This window comes from Hyperolius riggenbachi, chromosome 4 (assembly GCF_040937935.1).
Source record: "Hyperolius riggenbachi isolate aHypRig1 chromosome 4, aHypRig1.pri, whole genome shotgun sequence".
In the NCBI taxonomy this organism is placed as follows: Eukaryota; Metazoa; Chordata; class Amphibia; order Anura; family Hyperoliidae; genus Hyperolius; species Hyperolius riggenbachi.
The window spans coordinates 459855691-459877578 of record NC_090649.1 but is presented as its reverse complement, the minus strand read 5'-3'; the positions used below and the strand labels follow the sequence as shown (position 1 = coordinate 459877578).

The 21888-nt window shown below is 48.3% G+C and overlaps 1 protein-coding gene across 7 annotated transcripts in view; it reads left to right on the top strand.

The window, feature by feature from the left end:
* Nucleotides 1–21888, top strand: part of COQ8A (coenzyme Q8A) — a 100818-nt gene that overhangs the window by 29277 nt on the left and 49653 nt on the right. For 4 of the 7 annotated variants that reach the window (XM_068232810.1, XM_068232809.1, XM_068232813.1 and 1 more), the window contains exons 2-3: nt 12753–12954; nt 16017–16364. In XM_068232810.1, the coding sequence (XP_068088911.1) occupies nt 12778–12954; nt 16017–16364 (525 nt within the window). In that variant the 5' untranslated portion in view covers nt 12753–12777. Of the gene's footprint in view, nt 1–12749; nt 12955–16016; nt 16365–21888 lie in introns of all 7 variants that reach the window. The other 3 variants (XM_068232808.1, XM_068232807.1, XM_068232811.1) reach the window with 1 other exon arrangement.

Genomic DNA, 21888 nt, shown 5'->3' with positions numbered 1-21888 from the left:
GATCAGATTGGATCAGAAACAGAGCTCTGTCGATCTGCCCATACATTGCATTATGTATGGGCTCCTTTAGGCATCAGTAGTGTCTGAATCACACACCTGATAAAAGCACGTGGAAAATACAGTCAGACTTCAAGTGAACCCAAGGTGAGTGATATGGAGGCTATCGTATTTCCTTCCTTTGAAACAATACTGGCAGGTCTGTTCTAATTGGCTGCAGTAGTGTCTGAATCACACCAGAAAAAAGCATGTGGCTAATCTTGTCAATTCTGGCAATGTCAGACATCTGATCTGTTGCATGCTTGTTCAGGGTCTATGGCTAAAAGTATTAGATGCAGAGGATCAGCAGGAAAGCCAGGCACCTGGTATTGCTTAAAAGTAAATATGGAGGCCTCCACATCAGTCTTACTTCAGTTGTCCTTTAACCACTTGACGACCGCAGTGGTAACCCCCCCCCCCCCCCTCCTAAAGACCAGGTGCTTTTATGCATTGCTGGGCTGTGCAGGCTTTTCAGCCATCTGCACAGCCCAGCTATGGAGCCCAGCGATCGGACAAACCTCCCTTTTTTTTTTTTTTGTCCCTAAGGGGACATGCCGCCGGAGGGGTCCGATCGCTGCAGGCTTTATTTATTTTTTTTCAAACAGGCTAAACTCTAACTATATACAGAGTGCAATTCTTTTTTTTTTTTCCCCCCTTCTGTCCTGTGCAAGAGTTCAGGTCCACTTTAAACTTAAAGGAATCAGCCTTTGTAAGCACCCCCCCCCCCAATTCTACTTACCCGCGGCTTCCAGCTCCGTCCCATGACACAGCTCTGCTCGCAGCCTGGTGTCCCCGCTGGTAATGAGGCCGACCTCAGGGTTGACCTCGTATTGCTCCTGTGCTTGTGCCGAGGACAACGTGGCTGCGATTGACAGCGTTGCTCGCGCAGTACGAGGTCAGCCTCCGTACTGGCGGGGACAGCGGGCTGAGAGCAGAGCTGCGTCGTGGGACATGTCGCCCCGGAAGGAGCTGGAGGAAGCCACGGAGTAAGTAGGTGGGGGGGCTTACAAAGGCTGACGATTCCTTTAAGAACTTCTGCCACGCTTATCTAGGTCCCTGTACATAAACACATGTAAAAACTTGGTTCTGGTTTCAATTTTTAGAAAACTGAGTTAGTATAGCACCTTCTAGTGGCCAAGAAGTAAAACTACATCAAAATACACCATTATACATTTTACCATAGAAAACTTAAATACATTTTCATTATTTTTTTAACTCCTTCCACCTCTACCCCAAAATAAAATATTATCGCCACACATTGTACTAGGGACTCAATTTTAAACATTGTAATAACCGGGATAAATTGGCAAATAAAACGTGTCTGTCATTTTTAAACTACAATGGCTGAAAGCTGAGAAATGGGGATTTTTTTTTCTTCGTCTTCCCTGCAAAATGCATAAAGTACTGTCCAAAGAAAGCCTAGTTTGTCGCGCAAAAAATAACACATAGATCATATTAGTGTGATAAGTAGCGATAAAGTTATTACCGAATGAATGGGAAGAGCCTTTTTGAAGGGGGGAAAAAAAACTGTGGTGCAGGTGGTTCACATGTCCCGTGTCAGTGTACCTGAACTGACACGGGACTTGTGAATTTTGGATACATATAGGACCTATTCTACTTAAAGAGAGTCTGAAGCGAGAATAAATCTCGCTTCAGACCTCATAGATAGGCTAAACCCGCCGCTATCCCGTGGCTTAACGTGGGTCCCTGATCCCCCAAATCCCCTCGTTTCAGCGGGGGAGCGCTTCCTGGTTGGGGCAGGGCTAACCGCCGCAGCCCTGCCCCACGCGTGTCTGTCAGCGTGTATCTCCACCTCTCCCTCGCCCCTCTCAGCCTTCCTTCACTGAGAGGGGCGGGGGAGAGGCGGCGATGCGCCGCTGATAGACGTGACTGGAGGCAGGGCTGCAGCCGTTAGCCCTGCCTCCAGGAGCGACCAAGTCTGCGACCAAGTGTCGCAGTGGGGGGTCTGGGGGTGAAGGGACCCCCGTTTAGCGGCGGTTTAGCATGGGCACACGTGCCCCTGCTAACTATGAGCTCTGAAGCGAGATTTATTCTCTCTTCAGAGTCTCTTTAACACGTGTCTGTTTTCCTGTTTTATTTTTCCATACACCAGTGTTTTATGCATGTGGGTGAGGCAGCTGTCTTGAATAGTAAGACTACAAACTTGTGTGTGGCTGACCAAACACTCCATATAACAGGATAGAACTGACATGTTGAAAAGGTCATCCTCTTTTGTTAGGTGAGGCTATGACAGGGGGAAGGAGGCGGGGCAGAGGGGGTGACTGGACGGGTACCTGTGTCACGTCACGTGATGTGAGGCTATGACAGGTGGAAGGAGGAGGGGCAGAGGGGTTGTTGGGACAGGTACCTGTGTCACATGATGCGAGGCTATGACAGGTGGAAGGAGGCGGGGCAGAGGGGGTGACTGGATGGGGTACCTGTGCCACATGAGGTGAGGCTATGACAGGTGGAAGGAGGGGGGGGTACCTGTGTCACGTGATGTGAGGCTATGACAGGTGGAAGGAGGCGGGGGCAGAGGGGGTGTCGGGACGGGTACCTGTGTTACATGAGGTGAGGCTATGACAGGTGGAAGGAGGCGGGGCAGAGGGGGTGACTGGACGGGTACCTGTGTCACATGAGGTGAGGCTATGACAGGTGGAAGGAGGCGGGGCTGAGGGGGTGACGAGACAGGTACCTGTGTCACGTGATGTGAGGCTATGACAGGTGGAAGGAGGGCGGGGCAAAGGGGGTGTTGGGATGGGTACATTTGTGTTACGCGATCTCCACACTATCCAGAGGCTTCTCTCTACTTAGGGAAAGTACGGTATCTCACTTGTTTTTTTTACTTCTGTTACTCTTGAAATCACTTCAGGTAACGCTCAGCTCTGAACAGTATGCATGCAATGATTTGTGTAAACTCTTTCGTTTCCTGTCAGCCCAGTGAGTAGACTTGTTCCCTGTGAGCAGTTGCCGCATTTGATTTACAGTCTGAGGTTTGCTTGGGTTACGGTTAGTCTGAAATGTTGTCACTGAACATTTGTTCTCATATAGAGTCACTAATAGCCTCTTCCTGGATCACCCGTACATCTCCCACCTGTCTGGATTGAGACCCTGTGTGTGTGCGATACGGACAGAGCGTTCCTGTGGGCTGTAAACTATCTGCCCCAATCCTGACAAATGTATATAACCCACAAGTTACAGGACACATTGCAAAGTGTGTGTAGGGGGGGGGGGGGGGGGGACGGGCAGGCCGGCCCTGGACTTTCTGCCTGAGGCAAAGATCGTAGTAAAGGCGCCCCCCCGGTCGACAACCCCCCCCCCCCCCCCCACTTTGTCATCACCTTCATTGAGTCTGTTCCCTTTGCCATTTTCCCAAACCCCCCATCTCTTCCCCCCCCCCCCCCTTTGTCTTCCCTTCATTGATTCTGTTCTGTTCCCCTTGCCATTTGCCAAGGCCCCCCCCCCCCCCGTTTTGTCATCCCCTTCATTGCTTCTTTCTTTTCCCCTTGCCAAGCCCCCCCCCCCCCTATGTCTACATTATAACATTACATCATCAACCCCAGACCCCCACACAACCGACCGGGAAGAAAGGCCTGCTCTGAGTAATGCAGCAAACAAAGTGACGAGTGACTGAGCCTGACTCACTCGACACCGGGGATTGTGGGTCTCCTCTCCGGATCTGGCGGGGGCGAAGGGCGGGCATCCGCACGACCGCCGCACCGCATCCATGCATGATCCTGCACTGGCAGGCAGGGACAGACGGCTGAGGCCTGCGGCGGGCATGCTCCGCCTCCACCATTTCCGATCTCGTGCTGGGCCTGGGCCGGTGAGCGGCGGCCGGAGGAGGCGGCAGCCAGCCAGAGCCAGCCTCATCATCGTCACGGTCGGGTCACGTCGCCACCCGGGTCACGTCGCCACCCGTGCGTGACAATCAGCCGCAGGGCAGCAGAGCGGGCGGCATCCGCCGCCAAAGGTGACCAGCATGCAGCCCTACTTTGGAGCCCGCAAGCTCGCAGCCCGCACTGCAGAGCTGAGCTCGGAGAGTCGGTGGGTGGCGGGAGGGGAGGTACGCACAGCCTGGGGGGCGGCGGGGCGGGTCTCAGAAGTTCACAGACAGTCCGGGCGGCCTCGACGGAGCCGGAGGGGGAGCTGGGGAGGATCACTCACGTTGTGTGTGCAGGCACGAGGTCGGAGGCAGGTCGGGCACCACACAGGATCAGCCGGACTTCGTCTGCACTGCAGCCTGCACTCACTCTCTCCTCTCCCCAGTCACTTCCTCTCTGTCTGGTGCCGCCCCTCCCACTTCCTGCCGCCTGAGGAACCTGCCTCACCCCGCCTCATGGGCGGGCCGGCCCTGGGGACGGGGGGGTGTTGCTGATCTAGTGGGGCTGCACACAGTGCAATTTTTTCTGTTCAGTTTTACCCCAATTCAATTAAAATGTTGGTTGTCCCGAAAAAATCACAGGTCTGTTTTTGTTTTCTTTGTTTTTGTTTTTCTGTGTGTGATTGGACATGTTGGAAATTGGAAAATTTAGACCAACTTTACCAATAACCAGAATAAAATGTAACTACAACTGTACATAACAAACTTTATTTGTTTGTATAAACAACCACAAGGTTGTATGGAGTGTGTATCTATATGTATAGAGTGAAAAGATGGAAAGTTATGGTATGTAGAGTGAAGATGTATAGAGAATTTTTTTGCAACTGTAGCGTACTTGCATAGAAATCATTGTGTTTGTAGCAAAATAAAGTGTGTAAAATGCAGAGGTTAGTTGCAGTGGTGTTCAGTGGTAATTGTGATGGTAAACGGCAAATGATGCCCACATGAGACATTGATAGATGTACAGCGATGTAAAATGGTGATAAATGGCACAGTGGAAAGTGTAGTTGTATAAAACTGCAAAATGATCAAGTCGATTGAGTGAAAAGTTTTCTAACCAACCAAGTTTTAAGATTTGATCTTTTTCCTGAAAATTGCAGCAAACACAGACACGTGTTAAATAGAACAATCATTCAAAACTTCCAGTCAAAATTTGGTCGCATTGGTCGAAATCGAATTGAAATATAAAATGTAATGTGTATGGCCACCTTAAAGTATACCTGTAGGGGAAAAAAGTGCCCCTGATGGGTACATGAAAGGTACCGAAAGGAAAAGATTTCACTACCTGGGGTTTCTGCCAGCCGCCTGCAGGCGTTCTGTGCCCGCGCCGTTGCTAAACTATCCTTCGTTTCACCACCGCGGAGTAGTTTAGTTTCTGCCGACTTGAGCCGGTGAGCGACTGCACCTGCGCGGCCCCTGGCATCCTTGTTCGCGTTCTTCTTTGCTGAGAGCGTCCTACGCAGACGCAGCAAGAGAAGACCCTTGTAGTGCACCCCGCACAGGATGTTCTAGCTGATGGGAGCGTGAACAAGGATGCAGTGGCCCGCTGACTCAGTCAACAGAAACGACACTAAGCCGTGGCGGAACAGAGGATTGTTAAGTGCGGGCACAGGGCGGCTTCAGGGGGGTGCAGCTGGTAGAAGCCCCAGGTAAGAGAAACTTTTTGGTTTAGGGTCCCTTTTGGATCCTAATGAGGCTTCACCTGTCTCCCTCTGCCAGTCCGATCCAGTGCTGGGAACCCTGACATCAGAGAGACAATCTTTACCTTTGCCTGCAGGTGCGGTAATGTCTTTGAGGGAAATGGCCAGCTCAATCGGGTCCGCTCTATTGCGCATATGACTCGCGCCTGCACAGTAGAACAGACCCAATTGGGCTCTGCTACTTCTACCAGAGTCCAAGCAGAAAGCTGCCAGTGTGCAGTGGCAACAAATTCAGGTGAGGTGACTTTTGGGGGTACACAGCTCTGGATTCCCCCCCCCAGGGGAACTTCCCCCCCCCCCCCCCCCCTGCAGGTTTACTTTTTACGCTTAATCTACACGCGTAGATGAGGCTGCGATTCGGAGGCTCGATTAGCCGCCGGATCGCCTCTTCCGCGTCCCCCGCATTCGATTCCCCGCCGGCGCCGCTTATCTTCCGCTCTATTCCCTACTATTGTCCCCTCGCTGGGAGCGAGCAGGGAATCGGCGGAAGCAAGATCCGTCCTGTCGGATCTTATCAGCGGCTCGATTGATAAGGAACATCGCGGCCGTGTAGATGCGGCTTTAAAGTTTATAGATGAAGGCAAGGTATGTGAGGTGAGCGTGGAATGCAGGCTGTACGCTGATTGTGTCTGATCCGCCATTGTTCTGGAGATGTAGATGTTGTTTAGATGTCAGCACTCTGGTTTCTATTTTTAAGCAGTTTAATAGAATAAGAGCTCAATTAGGCCAGACTTGGCTTAATGTGTGATTCAGGTTATAAATGGGTTAGCATCTCTAGAAGATGCTGTAACAGAATCTCTGCCAGGGGAAAAGACAACCGAAATGATGAAAAAGCTGCTCTGTGTAAAGTGAAAGATGCATTATTTCAAAGAGCCCTGAAGTGTACTGGAGGGGGGGGGGGGGGGGGGGGGATAGCTGTACTCCCATCTGTGTCCAAGCCTGGCCACACTGCGCAGGTGTGAATGCGGCCCGTGCCTGCACAGTAGCACAGCCGCTCCTGCACGGCTTTTTCTCCATGTATGAGCGGCTCTGTGATACTGCGTGGGCTGTATTTGCACCTGCGCAGTGCAACTGTGCTCTTACCCTGACAGGAGCTCGGCTATGAAGGGGGTCCAGGCGAGCAGCTGTAGGTTGCATTAATGATGGTCAAGTAGATGCAAATAACTGAGTTGATGCAAATGTATGCAAATTTATGCAGTTTGTAAGCGAACTAATCATCCTGCAGAGGTAAAATTCGATTGGTTCATTTTTAAGCTGCATAAATGTGCATAAAAATTTGCATACGTCTGCATCAACTTGAAGTTACCGTATTTGCATCTACTAGACCAGGCATGGGCAAACTTGGCCCTCCAGCTGTTAAGGAACTACAAGTCCCCCAATGCATTGCAGGAGTCTGACAGCCACAGTCATGATTCATAAAGGCAAATGCATTGTGGGACTTGTAGTTTCTTACCAGCTGGAGGGCCGAGTTTGCTCATGCCTGTACTAGACCATCACTAGGGTGCATGAGGAACGGAGAAGCCTCAGAATCATAAAGACTTCCTACTATTGAGGGAAGTATCTAAAGATGCCCATACATCTAGTGGTTGACAGATTTCTCTCTGAATCTGATTAACCTCTTGAGGACCACAGTGTTAAACCTCCCTTAAAGACCAGGCCATTTTTCAATAAATTGGCCACTGCAGCTTTAAGGGCTCCCTGCAGGGCCACACAACTCAGCACACAAGTGATTCCCCCCCCCCCCCCCCCTGTCTCCCCACCAACAGAGCTCTTTGCTGGTGGGGTCTGATCGCTCCCCCAATGTTTGATGCTTATTATATAAATATTTGTTTGCTTATTTTTGTATTTTTGCTATTTTATTTTTTTTATAAACTCTGTAATCCTCCTCCCATCCCCCGCCAGCCAATCCCCGTGATCCTGTCATAGGCTTCAGCCTATGACAGACCATCACCCCGGGCCCTCTTTCGCGGCGGGTATCGGCGGCGAGCGGAACAAACACGCAGCTAGCAAAGTGCTAGCTGCGTGTTTGAAAAAAAAAATGCAAATCGGCCCACCAGGGCCTGAGGAATCCTCCGCGGCGGCTTACCCCGAGCTCAGCTCGGGATAACCGGCAAGGAGGTTAACTGTATTTTACTGGACAAGGCATACTACACTAAATTGGTTCTTTTACCTCTTGGAAAATTTCAAATGTTACCCCATACCTCAGAATTGTTTTGGGGAAGCCACACCCTCTCATGACAGCCCTAAACATTTTGCTGTGGGTCATGTGTCTTTTGCTTAGTGGTATTCTCTGTAACCGGCTGCATCAAATAAAAATTACATACATGGCATTGTCCCCTATTCCCCTTTTTACAGACAGTAAAAAAGTGTTGGGGTGAAGTATAGCTTTAGGCTACTTGCACACCAAGACGTTGCGTTAGGTGCTACGTTAAGGTCGCATAACGTTCACCTAACGCAGGGCCTGGTGCTCTTCGATGTGGACGTCAGAGTGAGCTGCGTTGTGCAGCTCACTCTGGCGTCCGTGATGCGTACTCTTGGACGCATGAGGCATCACGTGGTCCCGCCGGCCAATCGCTGCACAGAGCGACCGCACCAGGAAGTAAACACTGCACGCCACAACGTGCAGTGATTATTAATTAGCCATGTGCCTGGCCGCTCTCCGCTCCTCCCCAACATGACTGAGCATGTGCAAACAGTCTAACGTGGCTTAAGCCGCTGTAACGCTATAGTATGCGGCACTTTCGGAAGAACGTGCAGCGTTACATGTAACGCAACGTGGGCTGTGTGAACAGCCCACTTGTGTTACATTGCTGTGCGTTGTGGGAGCATTACAGGCTGCACTAACGTGCGCCTGTAACGTCCCTGTGTTTAAGCAGCCTTAAAGTGTACCAGAGATGGGGCCCGGTAATAAAAATAAAATATACTTCCTCCAGCCCTCTCCGGCCTGATCTCTCCCACGGCGTCCCCCTCCATCTCCGTTCCCCTGCAACGAGCCCCGGAAAATCCTCCAGTGGGGGCTAGTCGGCACAGTCCAGCCAGGCGCGCTTCCCCGTCTCGCTTCCATTGCCAGCACAGAATGCTCTAAGGGGTCCCCTTAGGGGACTTGAGGGCCGGGCAGCACATGAACAGTTGGCCCTGGTCCCAAGGACTTTTTTGGGGCCAATTGCAGGTGAACGAAGAGGGAGAAGAGGAAACCGTGGTAGTGATCAGGCCGGAGGGGACTAGAGCGAGTCCCAGGTATGTATATTTTTGCTAAGACCCCATCTCCGGTTCCCTGGAAAGGGAATCCAAAGTGAGAGGTACATGGAGGCTGTGAATACGTATTTTAGGTTTTTGATTCAGACACTCAGACACTGAGAGATCAGCAGGACTGCGGGGCAACTGATATTGTTTAAAATGAAATGCATATGGCAACCTCCATATCCCTTTCACTTCAGGTTCCCTTTAAGAAATGGATGCCCATATTCCTCAGGTCTGCGGTTAGCAGCCCTGGGAGAGCCGCTGCCTCGTATGTCACACTAGCGGGACGTGGTAAACACTGGTTACGTACTTCACTGAAGCACAGCCGGCTCTAGACCTTCCAGTAAAGGGATGCGGTGATGCAAGCCTGGCTTGTGGGATGAATAACACCTCAGGGCAGCCCGTGGCTCTCATCGTCTGCCGGCACAAGTGACTTGCACCTCCATGGATGTGTGACCCGCCGCACGTTCAGCCCAGTGACTTCATACTCCCGGAAATCCCTTATATTCAGCTGTGTGCAGCCTGTCTGTGCTGCTGGAGCAGACTGCAGTGGCTGTGTGAGTGTCTCTGCTGCATTGTGGGGGATGACAGCTGTGTGGGGGGCTGCTAAAACCTTCCTGAGGTAATGAGTCTTAAGGGGCCCATACACTCAGCCGATTTTCTGGCCGACCGATCGATCCCGATCGATCGATTGTTTGCAAATTGGTTGGCCAATCGACCGATTGATGGCTGATTTCGATGGATTTCGATGGATTTCCATCAAACTGGCAGGGTGGAAAATTTAGGTCGATCTGATGAGATTGCTTATCAGTTTGCATTGGCCTTAATGGAAATCTGATGGCAAAAAAATGCCATCAGATCGAATTTCAATAATTTCAAACTGAAATCTATTGGAATTCTATCCTGGTAAAAAATGTTCTAAAAACGCATCAGATAGATCATCAGATGCATTTCTTATCTGCTGCCAATCTGACGAGTGTATGGGCACCTTTAGGCAAGTTCTTTCTGTGAGGTAACAGTAGTGCTTCAGCCTTTGCTGGGAGGTAGAGGGTGATTATCTACATTTGTATTAGAAATGGATCCGTTTTTTTTCGAGGACAAAAGACTTGCCAACCAAAAGTTCATGTTCCATTTTTTTGGGGGGGATAATGTTAGATCCGCAGAGTTTATCGATGTCTGTTTCCCTGTTTGTTTTTTCCCTGGCTTTTCTGTTGCCGGCATTTATTTGACCGCTTTTTGGTTTGCATTCTAGGATACATTTAGTTATTCATGTACTAAAGGGGTATTTACAAATCCAATGTTGATTGGCTAATCAACAGACGGTGAATTCTATGAATAGATTGTGCAGGTAAGCTCTTCTACTACATGGAAGTAGTAAAATTGGCCAATAAGTATTGGATGTGTGTACCAAGCTTAAGCTACCATAAACATGGAATCAATGTTGCTTGACAGGCATCAGGACCTGCAGGGCAGAGGCTGTGCAGAAGCTGGGGGTCAGTGGGATGCTAATGATTTTTAAATTGCATATCCATTTCATGCAGATTGTACGCAGCTAGGTTTTGGATCAATCAAGAAAAGCCTGGTTTTTGGAAAAAATCTGACTGGATTAGCTGCATGCTTGTTTGTAGTGTGATTCAGACACTGCTGATGCCAGAGAATCAGCAGGACAGCCAGGCAACTGGTATTGTTTAGAAGAAAATAAATATGGCGGCTTCCATATCTCTCACCTCTGGTTCCTTTAACAAACCTTGTTAGAGCAGCATCTCTCGCCGCTATCTCCCTCGCGCTGCTTCTGGGCTGATACGAGTCAGACGTCTGTTCTGCAGCTTGTTCTGTACAGCGAGTTCTGTTTTCTCCTCACGTCACTGGCCTCATCACATATGGGTGGAGCAGATCAGTTTTATCACCAGGGACAACGCTGTGGTCTTATCTGTATCGTGCATGTATGTTTCCTGGTCTCTCACACGCGTGGAACGTTGGTGTAACATTTTCCGAGCTGCTCTGACCATGTGTTGCTGCGGTTTATGCATCAATACTCATATTGCCAATGCAGCCAATCTGTCAGCCGAGTTCATCACTACTTCAGCTTCACTATAGAGGGGATATGGTAAATCTTATAATTACACTTGCTTTTTAAAGGGAACCTGAAGTTAGGGATATGGAAGCTGACATGTTTAATTTTAAACAATAGTAGTTGCCTGGCAGTCCTGCTGTGATCCTCTGAAGATTCTAAAGAGGCCCATGCAATGGTCGATTTCAGCCTTTGATCGATTCGGAAATCGTTTGCTGATCGATTGGTTTATCGATCGATTTGCGGCAGATTTAGATTGCTTTCAATCGATTTGATCTATCTAACAGGATGGAAGATCTAGGTCGATATTGCTGCTGGCAACAGATCGATGGCCCATAGAGTTGCATTGGATTTAATGGTCCAATAATGCATTTAGATCGATTTTTTTTTCCATAGATTTCCAAAAGATTTAATTCTGAAATCCATTGGAAATCTGTTCCTAGTGTGTGGCACACATCAGATTCCTGTCAGATTTGACTTGACAGGCATCTGACAGAAATCAATCTGATGGTCAAATCTGCTGTAAATCTATAGGTGTATGGCCACCTTTACACACGTGCAACTTTTCCAATGGACGATCGTCTAAACCTGCTCTGTTGGGCGTGTGAACGTGTAACAAACAACTGGACGAGCGACTCACGACTATTGGTCTGATATCGGTCAGTTGGCCGTGTGCATACGAAGTCGCTTGAATGACTTGTGCTTCTGTTGAATGCCACCATATAGTGTATTCATTATTTGCTTGTGTGTACAGTATGCAAATGAGTTGGTGGTTCAGTTGGTTTGCACACGGAAAATACAAGCCGTGCAATTGTTTGGGCATGTCGTTGGGTTGATTGTGCAGAAAAGTGGCAGATGTGTTTCAGCCTAAGTACTTTTAGCCATAAAACCTGAACAAGCATGCAGATCAGATGCTTCTGATTAGATCAGCTTCTTGCTTAACTCAGACAATACAGACGTCAGAATGATCAGGACTGCCAGGCAACTGGTATTGTTTAATAGGAAATAAACATTTTGGCCTCCGTATCCCTCTCACTTCAGGTTCCCTTCAGATCTAGAACTTCTTGTCCCCAACAAGTCCTATAAATAAATTAGCTGTACATCCTGTATGTATACAGTATAAGTTCCTCTTTTGTGCTGTGGGTTGCAGTGATGTCATATACATTCCCTGCTGAAATAATGATCTTATCGGGTAATGGGAGGGGCCAGAGAAATATGAGTGGCATCGCCGAACAGTCATATGACTAGGTAGGAGGTGGAACAGCTGTACACTCAGTACCTTTGTTTAAAATGGATTTGAACGTTTGCTCAGGTCACAAGGAAAACTGAGAAATGCACAGTGTGTGTTTTTAGAGAGGAGTCTTTGTAGTTCCCCTCATCTTCAAGCAATCACAAGTGTAATTTGCTCTCTCAGCTGTCAGCACAGAAATGTCAGTCATCGTCAGAAACTGCTAATATGTAGGCACAGGGTGTTAACCCTTTGTCTGTTTCCATGAAAGCAGGAAGATGACACACTGCAGATTTACTGCAGGAGTTCTGTGTGCTGTAACAAATGTTTCTTTTTAAGTTATTATGCTGTTGCTTACTCTTTAGAGCAGAGAGGAAGTTCTGAGTTCAGGTCCGCTTTAATCTGAGAGTAGCAATGTAAACGCAGAGTAGACATTTTTGGGATACCGTTTATAGCTGGTGATCAGGAATGCAATACATTGATGCACGATACAATACATTGATGCATGAGGCCGGGGTGTCTAAATGCTTTATCCTTTAAAATTCTGCATTGTTATGCATGTTATTTCACCGCCTTCTCTTTGCCCCCCAGCAGGTGCGGGAAGTAGTGAGCAGGCATCATGGCGGCAGACGCGATCATGCTGATGAGGGGCTTGGTGAAGCTCAGTAAGGCCGTGGTGGAGGTGCAAGCCAATCAGCTGAAGCAAGCCACACTGGGCAGAGATGCCGCCGGTTTGGCCAGAAGATGGCAGGTTGTAGCTGAGGAGCGTTTCAGCTCTGCGATGGGCGCAGTGCAGGCAAGTATTCTACTTGTGCTTTATAATTGAGTATGTAATAAAGCTATCAAAGCTGGGCAAATTTTGCGCCGCAGACTGCGGGCCTCATTCCTAAGATTCCTCCTCGTTCCTCCCTTCCTGCAGAGTCCTTAGCAGAAGAAAACTGATTGCCGATTCAGCATCACATCTCCATGGTAACAGCCCAATGTGTGAAGAAGGATCCGCAAACCAGACCAGGTAGATGAAAAAGGCTGACAAAATTTTTATTTGAAAAATTCCACAAACAGTGCAATAAAAAAGACAAAGTGCTAACTCGTATCGGGCCTACAATCTGCCCTTAATCATAGCTGGAGTAAATCTGCCTAAAGCAGGGCTTATATGCAGGTGGGGAAAGAAAAAACTCCACCCACTCACCATACAGCCCAGGTCTTAAAGGTGCAATACAGTGTTATATACAAAAACATGTTACAGCCATATTTAATAACAACAATATAACATTTAAGAAAAGCTAAAAAAGGAGTTACCACTGAATGTATATGAATACAATATATGGACAGATGCATGTAATAATATATGCAGCATGGATATAATAAATATAGTAAATATAGTAAAGAAAGGAGCATCAGCATGGAAAATGGAATCATATTGCACTGTTTGTGGAATTTTTCTAATAAAATTTTGTCAGCCTTTCATCTACCTGGTCTGGTTTGCGGATCCTTCTTCACACATTGGACTGGTTTGGCTTCCCAGATCCTGCACCGACCGGTTTGAGGTGAGGGGGGTAGAGCGTATTTGAACTTTCCTACTCTCCATGGCAACAGCATCACATGACCCGTCAGGACATGCCAGCGTATTACGCACTGGTGTCTTGACGGCATGTCCTGTTATAACCTGTTGCCATGGAGATGCACCCGGGGCTGTGGAATCGGAGTTGGGGCAATTTTGGGCACCGGGAGTCGTTGGTTTCATAAACTGAGTCGGAGTCGGATGATTTTTGTACAAAATCCACAGCCCTGTTAAGCAAGGAGTCAGAGTCTGAGCCATTTTGGGTACCCGGAGTCTGTCTGAGTCGGTGGTTTCATAAAGTCGTCGGTGTTGAAGTCGGAAGCTTTTTGTACCGACTCCACAGCCCTGGATGCACCGCTGGAATCGGCGATCAGGTGAGTTTTTTTTTTTTTTTTTCAACACTCAGTTTTCTGCCACTAACTACTCTGTAGGGAGGGAATGGTGGAGGAGAGGAATACACAGCGCACTGGCCGTAGTTTGTCCAGGGCTGAGCTAAGGTATTAAAGTGTATCTAAGCTGATGTGTAATGTAGCAAGGTTGTATTGCCAGCAGCCCCCCTTGCTAACTGGGGCAAAATCAAGAAAGGCCAGTTAGGCCGGGTTCACACTGCTACTAAAAACTTTCCGTTTAGCAGAAGGAAATCCTAAGCAAAGCAACACACTCAGAACAGATCCATTTGTTCCGTTGAACGGAGTGCAAGTTTGTGTCCGTGAAGGACCATTCCGGTTTGGCTGGAGAAGTGAAGGCCGACTGAATCGATACTAGCCTATGATTGGTGTCCGTTCTCTCTACGCTGCTTGGCGCGGTCGTTTGTGAGATACCTGCTGCCGTGTATTTGCGACCCTGTAGTAGAAACCCCGGCATAAAACTCCCAGAGGCCCTTCAGAAGCGTCAGGCTACAATTGGTTTGCAGTAGACTTATGGGAATCATCCCTCCCCTGGGAGGATTTTTATTGGTTCAGAGTAGTCTTTTGTAAACTAATGGGAGCCTGATGCTAGTGATGGGGCTCTGGGGTCTGCACATCTGCGTTTCTAGTGTGCAGGTGCTCAAATGAACAGTGGCAGGAAATCCGGATGTAAAACTGATGCCATTGTAAGAAACTGATCTGTTTAAAGTAAATTGTGTAATAAAAAAACAAAACTCACCTGGAGGGTACTTACCTTGGCAGGGGGAAGCCTCTGAGTCCTAATTAGGCATCCCCTTTGTCCTCCTCCGCCCCTCCCATTTCAGCACCAGGATCCCCCGAACAGCAGCGAGGTAAAGATTTACCTACCTCAATCCGGCACAGGTGCAGTAGCGGCTTTCCATTTGGGCTCGGGCAGAAATAGCAGAACCCGATCGCGAGCGGCTTTTTCCACCTGAGCCCATCGGAAAGCTGCTATTGTGTTTGCACTGGATCCGGGAAAGGTAAATGCAGTGCTTGTCGGGGGAATTTTCAGGGAAGCTAGCGCTGGATCCCCGGGCTAGAGGACTGGGGAAGCCTCATTGAGATCCTGAGTCTTCCCTCCTCTGGAGGCAAGTACCCCATTGGGGGCTATTCTTATTATTACAGATGTTCTTTAAATAGAAAATGGATCATTTTTGCATCTTGTACAGTGTAAATCCAGCTTAAACAAGGTTTGAGAAAGTGGAGAAGAGTAAAAAATAAAAATGACGGGCGCCTAAGCACGGGGAACCTTTGACACTGGGACATTACACAACCTGATGAAGCGGTTTATACCGCGAAACGCGTTGTCATTTTAGGTGCCCCAATAAAGTAATTAATTTTCTTTTTGATTTGATGAATGACTACTTACTAAGGTAAGATCTCTTCTTACCTGTGTGTACATGTACAATAATTTTACAGTTATACGCATATATGTCGATCCTTTAAAGTAAGTCACGAATACCCACCTGGGCACCTCCTACCTCCGTTTAATGCTGATTCTCCTCTGGGATTAGGGGACACCACCTTGGCAGGTTTTTTTCTAAGGAGCTGCAACCACCCGAGTTACACCACAAGGCCGAGTGGGGACGGTACTTCCCTACATGCTACTTAAAGTGGTTGCCTTACATGCAACCCGGCTTTGTGAGTATATCTGATTACTTGATACTTTGCTGATCCAATACGCTTGAGATAATGCACCAACTTGGGCTCCCGGTGTTTTCCCGTTCCCCCTTTTTTCTACCCCTCCAGTACACAAAAAATAAAAAATGTTCCCAGTGCACCAGTTTTTTTCTTTCAAGTGTATAAGTCGCATTACATTCTGCTATCTCGGCTACAGCTGTGTAATTCTGTGCTGATGTTCTTCTCCAGGCATTTGGCAAGCGGCAGGGGGACCCGGCTGTGGAAGACATTGATAATTTCTCTGGGCCGGCCCCGGAGGTTGCAGGCGTGGAGTATGCCCCATCATCCAGCCAGGCCCCTGGCATGCAGCACACAGAGGAGCAAGAAGACTCTTCCTTCCGTCCAGACCCCGCCTACAGAAAGGACAATGACACTTTATTTGGAAACCTCAGGGAGACTGATGGACCTTTTGCAGCCGCAGGTCAGAGAAGATCTTTCCATCAGGACCCCACCTCTGTCGGCGGACTGACTGCCGAGGATATTGATAAAGCTAGAGAGTCCAAATCCACAACAGAGAACAAGCCTCATAAACAGATGGTACGTGTCATGTTTGTGGTTTTCTTATCTCCGTAAATGTTTTGCCTCTTTATGCAGATCAATTTTTAAAAATTAACTTCATATACCGTATTTTTCGGACTAGAAGACGCTCCGGACTATAAGACGCACCCAGGTTTAGAGGACAAAAACAAGGAAAAAAAATATTTTCTAAACCTGATGCGTCTATAGTGCAGGGGCATCTTGTAGACATTTTTTTCCCCAAGCTGTCTCTGTCTAAGCTACACTGCCCAGCTACACTAACCCTTGCTGCCCCCACTAGCTAGACTAAATGGCCTACACTAACCCCGATGTAACATTGAGCTACACCACATTATACTAACCCCTGATGCCCCCACCAATTACTACATTACACACTACACTAACCCTTGCTTACCCCACCAGTAACACTTCACTACATTAAACTAATCCCTGCTTCCTGCACCAGTTTTACTACACTACACTAAACTAACTCCTGCTTCCCCCACCAGTAACACTAACTAAACATTACAGGGTGATTATCTCACCTATCCAGATGACCAGGCACCTATCCAGAAGCAGCGCAATCCAGGCATCTCCAGGCATGGTACTTGGGGCAGCATCAGCATGATCCAGGCATCTCCCCCCGGTACTTGGGGCAGCAGGGCAGCATCAGCACGACCCAGACATCTCCCCCCCCCCCTGGTACTTGCGGTGGCAGGGCAGGCTCAGCGCGATCCAGGCCTCTCCCCCCCATGGTATTTGTGGTGGCAGGGCAGGCTCAGCGTGATCCAGGCATCTCCCCCCATGGTATTTGTGGTGGCCGGGCAGGTTCAGCGTGATCCAGGCCTCTCCCCCCATGGTATTTGTGGTGGCAGTGCAGGCTCAGCGCGATCCAGGCATCTCCCCCCTGGCACTTGCGGTGGCCGGGCAGGTTCAGCGTGATCCAGGCATCTCCCCCCATGGTATTTGTGGTGGCAGAGCAGGCTCAGCGTGATCCAGGCATCTCCCCCCATGGTATTTGTGGTGGCAGGGCAGGCTCAGCGTGATCCAGGCATCTCCCCCCTGGTACTTGCGGTGGCAGTGCAGGCTCAGCGCGATTCAGGCATCTCCCCCCATGGTATTTGTGGTGGCAGAGCAGGCTCAGCGTGATCCAGGCATCTCCCCCCTGGTACTTGCGGTGGCAGGGCAGGCTCAGCGTGATCCAGGCATCTCCCCCCATGGTATTTGTGGTGGCAGGGCAGGCTCAGCGCGATCCAGGCATCTCCCCCCATGGGACTTGCAGTGGAGGGCCAGGCTCAGCGGGATCCAGGCATCTCCCCCCTGGTACTTGCGGTGGCAGGGCAGGCTCAGCGTGATCCAGGCATCTCCCCCCATGGGACTTGCGGTGGCAGGGCAGAGTCAGCGGGATCCTGACATCTCTCCGTGGGACAGAAGAGGGTGAAACCCAGCTCTAGCTGCAGCCGCTATCAGGAGTCCCGATGCCTATGTACTTCCTGTACTTGCATACCACGTCATTAGGGGCCGCATGTAAACAAGGAAGTACATAGGCATCGGGACTCCTGATGGCGGCTGCAGCTAGAGCTGGGTTTCACAATCTTCTGTCCCACGGAGAGATGTCAGGATCGCGCTGAGCCAGCCCGCCACTGCAAACACTGGGGGAGATGTCAGGATCGCGCTGAGCCAGCCCGCCACTGCAAATACCGGGGGAGATGTCAGGATCGCGCTGAGCCAGCCCGCCGCTGCAAATACCAGGGGAGATGCTGTGATCACACTGAGCCTGCCCACCTCCGCAAGTACAGGGGGAGATGCTGTACCTGCCCACCACCGCAAGTACACGGGGAGATGCTGGGATCGTGCTACCAGAACTTTGCAAGTACCTGCTGGTTTGAGGCACATTCGGACTATAAGACGCACTGACTTTTCCCCCCTACTTTTGGAGGAGAAAAAGTGCGTCTTATAGTCCGAAAAATACGGTAAATATTTAAATATGCTGCTGTTTGTACTTTAACTAAATAAGACTGAGTTAGGGGGTAGAAGATACATGTTTAGTAGGCTCTTTGTTGACAGTTAGATCTATTGTATATCACAGGGCTGTTTCCTCTGTATCCCCCTCCCTATGAGTGGTTGTAACACTAACCCAACATGTTTCGCCCCATTCACTTAGGGGGCTTCATCAGGGGACATGTAAATTGATAATAGTGCATAAACAATAGATTTAAAAAATTCATAACTTATTTTGCAGCAAAGCATAGCCTCACGGCTTAGCTGGTACTCACCCCCAGAGATTTTTTTCCAGGTGGGTTGAGGGGGGGAATGCAGCCGGATGACCAAAATAGCCAGGTATAGCACCTGGCTAAAATAGCCTGAGGAGAAGAACACTGTATAGTAGAATGCAGTAAATTATTCAGGATAACCACTTGTATGGTAATTTTCCTGGCTTCAGCATCTGAAACATTTCTGTATCTATATACTGCTGTATATTGGTCTGTAAACCCGCCCTCCCAGTGATGTTTAACCTAGGCTGATTAGCTATGTGGCATTTCCTTCCAGAGCATTCTGGGAGACCAGGCATTATTTTCACTGGCTTTGGAACTCTGTAACCACACATTCCACAGGGATCACCTGACAGGACTAAGATGTCGCCACCTGTGATAATTTTCAGAGTATAAATCGGGGTGAGGAAAGATTTACAATGGAGAAACACTGATGAATTACTTTAATGAATATTGAAAACTTATTTTAACTACAGTTCCTCTTTTTAAAGGGGCACTATGGCGAAAAATTTTAAAATTTAAAATGTGCAAACAGACAGAAGTACATTTTTGTTTTCCGCAGTAAATTGAGCCATAGATTACTTTTCTCCTATGTTGCTGTCACTTACATTAGGTAGTAGAAATCTGACAGAAGCGACAGTTTTTGGACTAGTCCATCTCTTCATGGGGGATTCTCAGCAAGACTTTTATTAGCAACTACCATTCACAAAGTGCTTCTGAAAATAAATCCCTGAGAACCCCCCCCCCCCCCCCCCCCCCCCCAACCACCACCTTGAACAGATGGCGTAGTCCAAAACCTGTTGCTTCTGTCAGATTTCTACTACCTATTGTAAGTGACAGCAACATAGGAGAAAAGCATTTATGGCTCATTTTACTCTGGAAGAAATATACTTCTTTGTTTGCACAGATTTAAAATTTTACAATTTTTCACCATAGTGCCCCTTTAAGTTGAATGCAAATAGTATACAGCTGCGTACAATCTGCAGTAAGTTTGAATGCAAGCTAGAATGAAGGTTTTATTGTACAGTCTTCTCTTCGCATGTACTTTTTTTAAAATTTTGTTGAAGTTGTGACACCTGCGGCCAGTATGTACTTGTAGTTCAGCTGATCTGGGACAAGTACTCGGCAAGTCACTATCAACTAGTTGCAGCAACTAGTAGCTGCGACTGGTAATCGATGCAGTCGAATAGAGTTGAAGGTAGTTACTAGAGCCTAGTGCTGTATTAACCGCAATGAGCTGCAACTACAAACGACTAAGCTGCCCATGCAACGCGGCACTTACTGTTACAAGCTTATTTCAGTTTCTGTTTTTCTGATTAATTTTGTATAGACGTGATCAGAAAACCTATTGGAAATCAGAACCTGTCAGAAATCGATTTGACAGCTTATCGTACGGGGAATTGCATGGTGTGTACCAGGCATAAGATTCAGAGACTACTGATACAAGAAAGATCAGCAGGGCTGTCAGGCAACTGGTATTGTTTAAAAGAAAGTAAATATGGCAGCCTCCATATTACACTCACTTCAGGTACTCTTAGTGCAAGACTGAATGATGACATCTCATTGATTGCCTCCGCTCATAACTGCTTAGCCACAGGGACAATTACCAGCGCATGGTTAAGAGGAAGGTAAAAGGCCCGCAGTTCGCTGATCTCAGACGTTCGTGTCAACCCTTCAGACATCGTATCTGTAGTATATCCCATCATTATCCCTTGTATATATTCTCCCTTTAAAGCCGCCTCCCCTCTGCGCAGGATTGTGAGCATTCAGCAGTTACCCGGTGTGATCCTAATGCCCTGTACGTGACGGGCAGATTACCAACTCTGTGCCGGGTGATGACTCTGGAGAAAGTTGTGTGAGCATGTGTCGAAACGCACGTCTCTGTGCCACATCAGTTATATCCACAGCACTGAGCACGGTGGGAACGCTGGAGGCTGGTCCTCGATGCTGAGAATCACCTCGTCCCCCCAGCCCCTCCTCATAACTCCGGGATCACCACAGCCTGACTGGGTCATCCTGCATCTTGTAGCTACAGAGATCCGCCCTGGGGGGGTCTTTGTAGCATTCAGACTCCAGAGGAGCTCGTGATTGATGTACAGAGGGCAGCACAGGCTGATGTCTGCTTCCTGTGGTGAATGAACTCCATTCAGGCTCTGCAGGCAGACCTTTCCCTCAGGGCCAGCAGCAATTGCTTCAGAATGTTGGACGTTCTTGTTAACCAGGCTGACCTGAGCTTGTTACAGAAGTCACCGGTCCTTCCCTTACTCTGAGGAGAAAAGGGAAAAAAATAGTTTGAAGAGGAACTTCAGCCTTAACAAACATACATTAGTTATGTTAATTAAAATAGATGGGTACTATAATCTCTTACCCACCCTGTTTTAAAAGAACAGGGAAATGTTTGATTTCATGAGGGCAGCCATCCTTTTTGTTGAAAGGAGGTGACGGGGAGCATGACACAGTTCCAACTGTCCTGTGTGCTGATCACCCCTCCCAGTTGCTAGGCAACGTGAATAACATAGGAAATCCCATCATGCTTTGCACAGCATCAGGGAAAAAAAAGCCCGGGCAGTTTTCTTTGATGGGTGGAGCTTAGCTAAAAATGATGCTTTGGTAAGAAAAACAAAGTTCTGATGCTGTGAAACTGTTAAAGAAACACCAAGCCTTTTCAGTTCTGCTTAGTAGATTTTTAGTCCGGAGGTTCACTTTAATTCTGCCCGTGCATGGCTGCTGAGTTTCACAGCCTGACGTGAGAGGAACATGGAGGCTGCCATATTTCCTTTTATAGAATACCAGTTACCTGGCTGTCCTGCTTGGTGATCCTCTGCCTCTAATACTTGTAGCCATAGACCCTGAACAAGCATGCCAATCAGAGGTTTCTGACTGAAGTCTGACTGGATTAGCTGCATGCTTGTTTCAGGTGTATGATTAAGACACTACTGCAGCCAGAAAGATCAACAGGACTGCCAGGCAACTTTGTTTAACCCTTTAGCAGCCAATTTAATTAGAGTTGCAAGTGCAGGGCTGTGGAGTCTATAGTTTCATAAACTGAGGAGTCAGTCGGATAATTTTTGTACTGACTCCACGGCCCTGTGCAAGTGTTCCCGGCCAATTTTTTTTAGCCCTTTTTTTTTAAATTTCTTGTTAAATTTTCTGCTTTTAATCAGTACTACTTTAAAGCGTATGTATGGCCAATTAACACTAGAGGGTCGTGTGAGACAAGAGGACTTCTGCTTTTTCTATATTTTCTGCTAGTAGAGAGAGATCAAAGCATT